The 12,261-nt window shown below is 47.6% G+C and overlaps 1 protein-coding gene across 3 annotated transcripts in view; it reads right to left on the reverse strand.

Annotated features, from left to right (window-relative positions):
- LOC129374596 (inactive dipeptidyl peptidase 10-like) overlaps nt 1–12,261 on the reverse strand; it is a 33,794-nt gene that overhangs the window by 3,863 nt on the left and 17,670 nt on the right. For all 3 annotated transcript variants that reach the window (XM_055053105.1, XM_055053106.1, XM_055053107.1), the window contains 15 exons: nt 11,644–11,741; nt 8,395–8,518; nt 8,275–8,313; nt 7,704–7,811; nt 7,514–7,605; nt 7,325–7,372; nt 6,314–6,435; nt 5,831–5,878; nt 3,852–3,950; nt 3,694–3,763; nt 3,193–3,387; nt 2,300–2,354; nt 2,117–2,216; nt 1,968–2,026; nt 1,794–1,866 (listed from right to left, as the gene is read on the reverse strand). In XM_055053105.1, coding sequence (XP_054909080.1) covers nt 1,794–1,866; nt 1,968–2,026; nt 2,117–2,216; nt 2,300–2,354; nt 3,193–3,387; nt 3,694–3,763; nt 3,852–3,950; nt 5,831–5,878; nt 6,314–6,435; nt 7,325–7,372; nt 7,514–7,605; nt 7,704–7,811; nt 8,275–8,313; nt 8,395–8,518; nt 11,644–11,741 — 1,330 coding nt within the window. The remainder of the gene's footprint in view (nt 1–1,793; nt 1,867–1,967; nt 2,027–2,116; nt 2,217–2,299; nt 2,355–3,192; nt 3,388–3,693; nt 3,764–3,851; nt 3,951–5,830; nt 5,879–6,313; nt 6,436–7,324; nt 7,373–7,513; nt 7,606–7,703; nt 7,812–8,274; nt 8,314–8,394; nt 8,519–11,643; nt 11,742–12,261) is intronic.

Consider the following 12,261-nt stretch of genomic DNA (forward strand, 5'->3'; position numbering starts at 1 on the left):
GAGATACAGTTTATTGAGCTCAGAAAAGCATATGGGCATAAATAGTCAGTTTATTTTATTGTAGAAAATGACCACGCTAAAACGAGGAGTCGAAGCTGGCCCTGGAAACCTTACAGCTGGAAAAAAAACCTGTTAAAACCCAAATAAATATAGTTAGGCTGCTTGGGGGAGGAATAATAATAATAAGGAAAACACAAACATAGCTAAATGCAGCCCTGAGTTCCCCAACAAAAACACACACAAAAGTTCCTGGCGAATAAAGAAGAGAAAAACTCCCCTTCCTCTCGTCAATCTAAAATAAAACACACGGGATCTGTTTAAAACAAGCCAGACGGCTGGACAGTACAAACTCCTCTTCCTTTGACAACACCAAATATGCTATGGATCAATAATAACTACCCAAAAAAAGACATTCTAAGCGAAACCTCAAACTGAAACAGTCGCAGGCCAACCTTCTGGAAAGGTAACCGCTCCAACGTCCCTCTCTAGAAGTATTGCTCCCTCTGCACCAATCATCAGCCTGGGATCCCATCCCCTCAGCCGTCCACCTGCTTTTAGATGGAAATGCTGATCACCTGTCTCCCTACGGACCAGCTGCGCTCTGTCACAACGTCTTCCTTATATGGGCAAGAGGAAGAGAGCGCGCAGCGGGCAAGATGCCCGGCTACATGTGTAACTTGGACAGTTTTATATTAGCATTGATCTGTCGACATGTGGCTTTTTGTTGTTGGAGCCTAAGTGGGATTTTGGATTTATTTAAATCGCTTGATTAGTGAATGTTGTGTTTGTATTTGGGTAGCATAGTATTTTTATTTCTCATAAAAGTGTATTTATTTGTGGTGGGGAGGATCTCCTTTGTAACCTTGGTTAGAACTATAATGTTGGTGTTTTCTGAGTGTTGTAGATGGACTGTTTTATTCAGTTTGGTTATGTTCATTTAGGATTGGATTTTCTTCATTTTTTGGTACTGTGTTGTTTTATTTCTTTGTGGAGACTCTAGATGTTGATTGGATTTGAATTTTATTGTTATTTGCTTTTCTTTAATTGAAAGTGTGTGTCGGACTAAACAAGCTCTTGCCAGAGTAACGTTGTATCAACATTGTGATCCACGGATCTTGAATGGATCCGTCTGCCTGTGGACCGCCGGGTCCCGGCTCAGATTCTGCTGGGTCTGGCGCCGGTACCACAGACATGATGAGCAGCTGCAACCCACTGGCTGTCTTAGAGTTTATTCTAAATAAATATGATACAGTGGAAGGGACCCGGCCCATCCACCGCTGTCCGACATGTAAAATCAGAACATAAAACATAATAAATACATATCCAAATAAATATAAATAACTAATAAATACTCTCAAAGAAAATATGGCGCACAAGAGGATTCCATTAGTAACTGAATATCCTGCTTATTGATAAGTAGTAAGTAAAATATTTTAATCAGGTATATAAAAACATTAATCACTGAATAATAGAGAAAAAAATCATTTCTGTCTCTGCATAAAATCCATAATAAGAGAGAACATCTGATAAAACGTTATTTCCACCCCATAATAAACAGATTTCTATGGCTTCCTGCTGTCGTCTCCTAGCAACAGGAGATCCTGGATCGATCCATGGCTCTAATCCTACAGCGCTGAACTGGGACAAAACCAGTAAACCCATTAAAAACCTCCAGCTGCTCCAAAACCCACATAGCAAAAGTTCTGATGGAATTAGAACACTGAAAAGAACTGTTCATGTTCATGAGTCAGTTCCTGAGTTCAGAGGGGTGAACAGGACAGAGCTTTGCTCACCATCGGCCGTGCCGTGGACAATCAGGAAGTCCCGGGGACCGGGCCCTGAGGAGTCCCGGATCAGACTGGACAGCTGGCAGAGAGAAACAGTTAGCATGTTAGCCTGCAGGAAGCACCAGTTCCCTTTAACCTGCAGCTGGAGGACAAACAGGAAGTGCCATCTGCTCTTCCTACCTGGTAGTTCAGATCCGCCTTCACAGGAAAACCAAAAAATCGCTCAGAACCGGCAGATCCTGGGTCGGTCCAACAGAACCAGGAGAGCTCAGTTCATTATTTGTTTTTGATTATTTTGGTTCTGTTACTGGGACTGATGGTTTGCTCACCACAGAGTTTCCAGTTGGTAACTGGAGCCACAGCGACACCGCATTTAATCACCGAGCTGAAGGTCAGGAGGAGGACAGACGACAGGAAGCCTCCATACGCCTGGAGACACAAAAATATCACATTCACATGAATGTGGCCTAAAACATGAGTAAATGGATCTGAAGCAGCAGCAGGTTTGTCACCTTTCCATAAACTCCCACTCGGCTGCGGTCGATGTAGGGAAGCTTCATCAGACGGCTGTCAGGTTAGAATGAGATCAGTTAGACAAACAATCCGATTCACACCGTCTCCTTTGTTCTCTTGTCTTTCTAGTTTTTAAGGGTGACTGGAAGCAATGTTCCTCGGTGTCACACCGTCTTTATTCCCCAGGGAAACGGGACATTGACAATTCACATTTATAAAATGGGATCTTTATGGGCGCCATAAACTTTCTCTCCTGCACAAATGACTCATTTTCAGACCGATGATCTACAAATTAATGCAAAATGAATTGATTTAAAATCTTTTCACACAGTTTTATCCAAGTGTGACAGAAACGTTGCATTGTGTCTGTGAAACATCCAGCATGGTTTTACTTCCTGAATGTTAGTTTTTAATTTATGTTTCATCAAACTCTTGGAGATTAATGTTGTAAACTTGAGTAAAAATCCCAAACAGCTTGGCTGTTTTATGTAGAACCACAAATGACTGTTGATGCATATTCTACACAGACCAAGGATCATTCTGAAGCACTTGGCTGCCATCTGGTGGTCAGAGTTAGAATCAAATTTGATTGTTTGAATCCTAAATACCAACATTGATGTTTTATTTGAGCTGCATTAAAAGGAACAAGCCATGTTTGTTCAAATTTTATTTTCTTAATAATCATAAATTCAGGCAAGAAGGACTTAAAGATCTTAAAGATCAATTTTTACAATAAAAACCAGAAAACAAGTCATTATATCGTCAGGCTGAAAAACTCCAGATGCTTTCATCAAACTTTGACTTGTCCTCTGTGGATAACAACTAATTAGCATTAGCGTGCTATTTGTGATTAGCTAGCAGAGATCCGGCCCGTTCAGGCGGCAGAACCTACCGCAGCGCCGCGATCTGGTCCTGAACGTCCACCTGCCCCAGGTTCTGGTAGATGGCCTGCAGGACGTCCTGACCCCGGCCGGCGCTGCCCCGCCCGTCCACACGGGCGACCACGACCCCATCAGAGCTGACCAGAACCGACTCCCAGCCCAGAGAAAAACGCTCGCTCACCACCCGGCCACCAGGGGCGCTGTCTCTACACACAAACACGTTCAACAGAAAAATTCAACAGCAACATAATTAACTTCATTTCAACTGAAAGTTTACAAAACAGACACAGAGATTACAGATTCAGAAATAATCCAGAAAGATTACTTTAGAGAAAGCTAAGTGCGCGAAGTGTTTTAAATTAGCACTAAGCTAAAAATTAGCTCTGCTATTAGCGGATTAGCAGAGGTGAGCCCACCACTGCTGGAGGCAAATTCATAGTTATATTTGAAAGTTTTCAAAAGAGTTTCACTAGTTTTTATATTTAGATGTGTGAACGAAGTGACGGATGTACAGCAGGAGTAACAGCGGATGCTCTGTCGATTCGTCCAGGTCCGACGGAACCAGCAGCTCCAGAACCAATCCTGCAAAAGGAGCAGAGAGACGACCTCTGACAAAGTACACCTAAAGACGGTTCTGATGGTTCTGCTGAGTGCTGGTCTGGGTTCTCACCAGAGTTATTTATCTGTATGGTTCTCCGGTCCGTCCTCGGTACCGTTCTGTTAGTCAGAACCCGTCTCAGCTCTGCGTTTCTTTCCAGAGTTGTAAATTCTGCCGAGGATCAGAGAGTCAAGATCAATCAGTGGAAAAAACTTCCAGCAACATGACAAGTGGCTGCTCTGATGTTTCCGACATGGAGTTGGGAGCGGCGGCAGGAAGTGATGAGAGCAGCAGGAAGAAGACATGAGAGCGGAGGGAGGAAGTGATGAACGGAGGGAGGAAGTGATGAACGGCGGGAGGAAATGATGAACGGCGGGAGGAAATGATGAGAGCGGCGGGAGGAAGTGATGAACGGCGGGAGGAAGTGATGAATGGCGGGAGGAAGTGATGAACGGAGGGAGGAAGTGATGAGCGGCGGGAGGAAGTGATGAACGGCGGGAGGAAGTGATGAATGGCGGGAGGAAGTGATGAACGGCGGGAGGAAGTGATGAACGGCGGGAGGAAGTGATGAACGGCGGGAGGAAATGATGAGCGGCGGGAGGAAGTGATGAGCGGCGGGAGGAAGTGATGAACGGCGGGAGGAAATGATGAGCGGCGGGAGGAAGTGATGAGAACGGCGGGAGGAAGTGATGAACGGCGGGAGGAAATGATGAACGGCGGGAGGAAGTGATGAGAGGTGGGAGGAAGTGATGAACGGCGGGAGGAAATGATGAACGGCGGGAGGAAGTGATGAGCGGTGGGAGGAAGTGATGAGAACAACAGGAGGAAATGATGAGCGGCGGGAGGAAGTGATGAGCGGTGGGAGGAAGTGATGAGAACGGCGGGAGGAAGTGATGAGAGGTGGGAGGAAGTGATGAACGGCGGGAGGAAATGATGAACGGCGGGAGGAAGTGATGAGAACAACAGGAGGAAATGATGAGCGGCGGGAGGAAGTGATGAGCGGCGGGAGGAAATGATGAGCGGCGGGAGGAAGTGATGAGCGGTGGGAGGAAGTGATGAGAACAACAGGAGGAAATGATGAGCGGCGGGAGGAAGTGATGAACGGCGGGAGGAAATGATGAACGGCGGGAGGAAGTGATGAGCGGTGGGAGGAAGTGATGAGAACAACAGGAGGAAATGATGAGCGGCGGGAGGAAATGATGAACGGCGGGAGGAAGTGATGAGCGGTGGGAGGAAGTGATGAAACGGCGGGAGGAAGTGATGAGCGGCGGGAGGAAGTGATGAGCGGCGGGAGGAAGTGATGAACGGCGGGAGGAAATGATGAACGGCGGGAGGAAATGATGAACGGCGGGAGGAAGTGATGAACGGCGGGAGGAAGTGATGAACGGCGGGAGGAAATGATGAACGGCGGGAGGAAGTGATGAGCGGTGGGAGGAAGTGATGAGCGGCGGGAGGAAATTATGAGAACGGCAGGAGGAAATGATGAGCGGCGGGAGGAAATGATGAGCGGCGGGAGGAAGTGATGAACGGGGGGAGGAAGTGATGAGCGGCTGGAGGAAGTGATGAGCGGCTGGAGGAAGTGATGAGCGGTGGGAGGAAGTGATGAGCGGCGGGAGGAAATTATGAGAACGGCAGGAGGAAATGATGAACGGCGGGAGGAAATGATGAACGGCGGGAGGAAGTGATGAGCGGTGGGAGGAAGTGATGAGCGGCGGGAGGAAATTATGAGAACGGCAGGAGGAAGTGATGAGCGGCGGGAGGAAATGATGAGCGGCGGGAGGAAGTGATGAACGGCGGGAGGAAGTGATGAGCGGCTGGAGGAAGTGATGAGCGGCTGGAGGAAGTGATGAACGGCGGGAGAAAATGATGAACGGCGGGAGGAAGTGATGAGCAGCGGGAGGAAGTGATGAGCGGCGGAGGAAATGATGTCAGACTGATTGCAACTTTTCTCCTGTGAGGCAGGTTGGAGTCTTGCAGATCTACATCTGTAATCCCAAATTAGAGAACCAGAGAAACACCTGGTGACCTCTCAATGACCTGAGGGAACTCACTGCTCAGGTCGTCCAGCCGGTGGACGGACGTCTGAGGAATCCCTGGACCTGCAGGGGACACCAGTAGGAAAGTTGATTGTCTTTAATTTTTCCTGATATTCATTCTTCACGTCTCTGAGTTACGATCACATTAGTTCACAGCTTTCCTGTTCTGCAATCATGACCTGCAGTCCAGGATTATTTAAACTTTTCACATTAAAACAAGTTTAAAAATTAAAAGGAATTTTTCTACATTTCATGAACAATTTAACTGCTGAAATTTAGAGCTTTTTATGAAGCTGCCTCGTTTTTCCCCAAATTTTCTATGGATAATGCTAATGCGCTAACAGCAGAGCTAGCTTTTTATTTAGCATTTCAGCTTACTGAAAACCTTTAGCGTAAATAAAGAATAAAAACATTTAAAGAAAAATAAACCTGTATACACGAGCAGCCCTGCTGGTTTACAGTGGGACAGAAGCAGGTTTGCAGGTTGCCAGGTTTTACCTGTACAGCTGAGCAGAACATGCTGGTTGTCCGGAGCGATGGCGGCCTGGTAGAAGTTGCATTCAGGTCTGAACAGAGAGCAGCTCAGACATTCTTTATGGAAACCATTCCGCACAGAGAGCCTGAGGGAGCAGAGCAAAGGTCAACATCCACCTCTCTCAAGTTCACACACTGAAGTTGATGCTAATCACAGGAAACAACTGTAAGTTTACAGTTTTATCCTCCTCAGTTTAATGCTCCTATAGATAAAAGTCAATAGAGCAGAAGAAATCCTGGAATTCAATTGTGGACTGGATCAGGTTAAAACCAGGGCTGGATCAGGATAAACTCTGGACCGGATCAGTTTAACCTCTGGGCTGGATCAGGATAAACTCTGGACCGGATGAGTGTAACCTCTGGACTGTAACAGGTTAAACTCTGGACCGGATCAGTTTAACCTCTGGGCTGGATCAGGATAAACTCTGGACCGGATCAGTTTAACCTCTGGGCTGGAACAGGTTAAACTCTGGACCGGATGAGTGTAACCTCTGGACTGGATCAGGTTAAACTCTGGACCGGATCAGTTTAACTTCTGGACTGGATCAGGTTAAACCCTGGACTGGATCAAGTTAAACCCTGGACCGGATCAGTGTAACCTCTGGACTGGAACAGGTTAAACTCTGGGCCGGATCAGTTTAACTTCTGGACTGGATCAGGTTAAACTCTGGACCGGATCAGTGTAACCTCTGGACTGGAACAGGTTAAACCCTGGACCGGATCAGTGTAACCTCTGGACTGTAACAGGTTAAACTCTGGGCCGGATCAGTTTAACTTCTGGACTGGATCAGGTTAAACTCTGGACCGGATCAGTGTAACCTCTGGACTGGATCAGGTTAAACTCTGGACCGGATCAGTTTAACTTCTGGACTGGATCAGGTTAAACCCTGGACTGGATCAAGTTAAACCCTGGACCGGATCAGTGTAACCTCTGGGCTGGAACAGGTTAAACCCTGGACCGGATCCTGTACCAACCTGTACAGGTGCTGCTGAGTTGATCCTTCCTCTGAACTCAGGAAATATCTGCCAAGCAGAAGAAATCATATGGTTGAATAATTACATGGGATATTTACTTCTGATATTACTAATAAGAGAAAAGCTGCAGCTGTAAATAAATCAGAACAATTCATCTGAAGTCATTTAAATTTGAAATCAGAACCTCACACTGATCTGGAGTTCTCGTCGTAGGACAGGACCTCAGAGACGTCCCAGCTTCCAGAGGTCAGCTGCTGAACTTTGACCTTTTCCCCGTCAGACTGAGAACAGAGAGCAGTGTTAGCACTCATAGCACGGCGAGCTATCACATGCTAACCCTGCAGAGCTCCTCCGGGGCAGCAGGGGGCTCTGGATCTACCTGGCTGGAGATCATGACGATGTGACTGAAGACGCCATCGCCGTCATCACGCTGGGCGGCGGTGATGAAGAACGTGGAGCAGTCTCTGGAGAACAGCGGATCCTGGTTCTGGGAGGTCAGAGAGAGTCAGCCTGGTTCTGGTTCTGTTCTGGTTCCAAGTAAATTGTCAGTCTCTCTTATTTAGTTTGTTTCTGTTGGATAAAGTCGGCCATCTTTGTTGAGGTTTTGGGATTCTGTGTAGATGGATGTTTATATTCATGCTCTTATTTTGAAAATCTGTTTATGCAGCAGTTCAACTTCCTCTCCTTTCCCCCCCAATTACCAATAACTACTGTTAATAGTTAGCGCTTTAGGGCTAACAACATTGAGGCCTGGTTTTACTGGTGTTCAGAAAGTTCTGGTCCTGGTTCAGTTTTGAAACCAGTTTGGTGATCCAGATAATGTTCAGACTGGATCCTTTCTGAAGCAAGAATCTGTTCAGGAACAGGAAAGATCCACATCCAGCTGCTGATTCATCAACATGCAGCATTAAAACCCGGCTAAGAGGAGCAGAACCACCCAGAACCCTGACCTGCCGGTCCAGCCACGCCTCTGATGTCATCACGTGTTTCTGGGGAAAGGACAAGAAGTCGGGTCACTGGAGCTCCATGTTTGTCCTTCCTGGGTGACTGGTGAGCGTTAGGCTTCCTACTGTCATGCAGGCGCCTGACGACGCGTCACACAGAGAAAGAATCGACATGTTTTGAGCTCGATTGACCCAACGGACGCTCAGGTTCTGCCGGGTCACCCATTTCACCATGGTGACGTAGAAATCGCTGCACAGAGAGGCAAACAGAAGCAGAGTGGATCCCAGGCTGCTGGTCTGTAGACAGAGACACTGGACACATCTGGACCTGCACTGATCATCATGTAAATCACAAACTATGTTGTTAATGTCTAGAATAAGAGAGTTCATGTTGGACGTTTGTCATAGACATGAACACGCAGACGCCTGTTCAGTGCTGAGCGGCGGGAGGAAGTGCTGAGCGGGAGGAAGTGATGAGCGGGAGGAAGTGCTGAGCGGGAGGAAGTGATGAGCGGCGGGAGGAAGTGATGAGCGGGAGGAAGTGCTGAGCGGGAGGAAGTGATGAGCGGCGGGAGGAAGTGATGAGCGGCGGGAGGAAGTGATGAGCGGGAGGAAGTGATGAGCGGCGGGAGAAAGTGATGAGCGGCGGGAGGAAGTGCTGAGCGGGAGGAAGTGATGAGCGGCGGGAGGAAGTGCTGAGCGGGAGGAAGTGATGAGCGGCGGGAGGTAGTGATGAGCGGGAGGAAGTGATGAGCGGGAGGAAGTGCTGAGCGGGAGGAAGTGATGAGCGGCGGGAGGAAGTGCTGAGCGGGAAGTGATGAGCGGGAGGAAGTGCTGAGCGGGAGGAAGTGATGAGCGGCGGGAGGAAGTGATGAGCGGCGGGAGGAAGTGATGAGCGGGAGGAAGTGCTGAGCGGGAGGAAGTGATGAGCGGGAGGAAGTGATGAGCGGGAGGAAGTGATGAGCGGGAGGAAGTGATGAGCGGCGGGAGATAGTGATGAGCGGAGGAAGTGATGAGCGGGAGGAAGTGCTGAGCGGGAGGAAGTGATGAGCGGCGGGAGGAAGTGCTGAGCGGGAGGAAGTGATGAGCGGGAGGAAGTGCTGAGCGGGAGGAAGTGCTGAGCGGCGGGAGGAAGTGATGAGCGGCGGGAGGAAGTGATGAGCGGGAGGAAGTGCTGAGCGGGAGGAAGTGATGAGCGGGAGGAAGTGATGAGCGGGAGGAAGTGATGAGCGGGAGGAAGTGATGAGCGGGAGGAAGTGATGAGCGGCGGGAGGAAGTGATGAGCGGCGGGAGGAAGTGATGAGCGGGAGGAAGTGATGAGCGGGAGGAAGTGATGAGCGGCGGGAGGAAGTGCTGAGCGGGAGGAAGTGATGAGCGGAGGAAGTGCTGAGCGGGAGGAAGTGCTGAGCGGGAGGAAGTGATGAGCGGGAGGAAGTGATGAGCGGGAGGAAGTGCTGAGCGGGAGGAAGTGCTGAGCGGCGGGAGGAAGTGCTGAGCGGAGGAAGTGCTGAGCGGGAGGAAGTGATGAGCGGGAGGAAGTGATGAGCGGGAGGAAGTGCTGAGCGGGAGGAAGTGATGAGCGGCGGGAGGAAGTGATGAGCGGCGGGAGATAGTTTATGTCTGTTGACATGAACTATCTCCCGTTAGCTACCTAATGCAGGTAGCTAACTCAACGGAACGCAGTGAGTCCTGCGTTCTGTCACTGTGAGTGGCAGTAGATCGATCTGTGCGATCTGGACTCCTTTCAACAGTTTCACGATACAAACTGGATTCATTGGCTTCACCTTTCACAGGTAATGATGAAAGAGCAGAAACTCGCTTCTCAACACCCGAGAAATGTTTCCTATGAAGCTAAATTGGCCCGAAGTAGCCTGATTGTTAGCATAGCTAACATTTTCATAGTTTTCTCCTGAGAGCTGATGAGAAACTTATGGAACGAAATAAAAATAATTTACTCTGTTAGAACTATTTTCACTCTCCCGTCAATAGCAGAGTTGACATACTGTAATAATTTTTTTTCAGAAAATTGTAAGAAAAATATGTAGTTTGTTTGACAATGACTGATTTATCAAAGTCATTGTCAATAAATCAGTCATTTATAAATAATATAGTACAAAATACAAGAAAATATGTTTTTATTTTCTTGTTTTGAAATGTTAAATGCACATTAAATTATGGAATAATGTAAATATGTTCTAAAATAAAACACTGTAAAAGTGTCTGTTCATCAATATCAATATAAAAACTATCAATAATTTCTACCAAATAGAAACATTGTGCTCTTTGTTCAGAAATCCCCCAAAACAATGAAATAACCACATCAAAAGTTATAAACTGTCTTTAGTCATTTATCCATCCACCTATTGGGGTCGGGAGTTGCTGGTTCCTCTCCAGCTGCGTTCCGGGTGAGAGGCGGGTCACCTGGACAGGTCACCAGTCTGTCACAAGGCAACATAGAAACAACCAGGACAAACAACCACACACACACACACACACACACACACACACACACACACACAATCACTCACACTCACTCACACCAAGGGAGAGTTTTGTAAAGACCAATTAGCCTAACAGTCATGTTTTTGGACTGTGGGAGGAAGCCGGAGAACCCGGAGAGAACCCAGCATGCACAGGGAGAACATGCAGACTCTGGGAATCGAACCCAGGACCTTCTTGCTGCAAGGCAACAGTGCGACCAACTGCACCACTGTGCTGCCCCAAGTCATTTATTTCATTACCAAATGTATTGGTGTGTGTGAGAGAATGTGTCAGTGACAGGTATTAACTGAAAATACCTTACAGTTACTTATATTGTACTGGAACATTCAATATGGTGGACGCTGACGTACAGCAGCAACGGCCGACCCGCTCCATGAGGCGTCTATGTATTCATGTCTATGGAAGTTTGTAATGAAAGATGCTAAAGGTTGTGAAACATTAGCTAGAATCGCTCAATCAGAAGCCATCTTCAGCTCCCTGATGAAGCATGTTTGTGCTTGAGTTCATGTCAACGTCACTGATGAACGACGCTACAGATAATATAAAGTACAAATCTCAGGTAGCTTTGTAATGTTAGCATATCTAATGCTGATGCTAGCCTGGCCAGGGCTAATAACAGTCTAGCTAGAGCTAAAGCTAGCCTATCTGTGTTAGGAGACAGTAGAGTACGAAGACAACTCAGAAAATGGCCAGTATTGATATGCTAGGTGTTAGCCTATCCATGCTAACACACTCATCAGTCCAATGTTAATGCTATGCAAAGCTAACCTCAGAAAGCTAGTCAGCAGCCTCTCCAAAGCTAACACTAATACAGCTAGCCCAGTAGCAGTTAGAGTGGTCCTGTGTGTCTGGAGCAGGGGTTAAAGGTCAGACCTGTTCTCCAGGCTGTCAGGAGGCCTGATCTGGGTGGAGGTGGAGCTGCCGTCTAAAGAGACGACGTGGAGGCTGACGCTGGGATTGATCTGCCCCATCTGTAGGAAACACAAACAGGAGCAGCATTAGCATTGGCAGCAGAGGACTTAATGAGATGATGGTAACGGTAGGAGCAGGGTTTCCACAGCCGTCTGGGGAAGATGGGAGTTTATTTCTGCTCTAGGTTTTGAGGAAATGATTCCTTATCAAAACATTAGAATCTGCCTGGTAAATACATGTTTTTGTTTGGCAGTGGAGAGCCGCTCGGCCTGCTAGCGCCTGCTCTTCTGGAGGTAAAGCTGATGCTAGCTATGTTAATGAAGCAGTTTTATTGGTAGAAGGCAGAACAGACGATTAACCTGATAACTGCCTGAGTGCCGCTCTGACCGTTTTCTCTGATCCTCATTCAGACAGGCTGAAATAAACACACCGCTCTGATGAAACGCCTCAGAAAGTCAGACGTTTACAAAACTTTCCCAACTCAGAAAGTCAGACGTTTACAAAACTTTCCCAACTTCTGCAGATCTTCTTCCTGGACTAGTTTCCGGGATGTTAAATGTTGCTGCAGCCTGATGTAAG

This window comes from Poeciliopsis prolifica, unplaced genomic scaffold (genome assembly GCF_027474105.1).
Source record: "Poeciliopsis prolifica strain line A6 unplaced genomic scaffold, Auburn_PproV2 SCAFFOLD036, whole genome shotgun sequence".
NCBI lineage: Eukaryota > Metazoa > Chordata > Actinopteri > Cyprinodontiformes > Poeciliidae > Poeciliopsis > Poeciliopsis prolifica.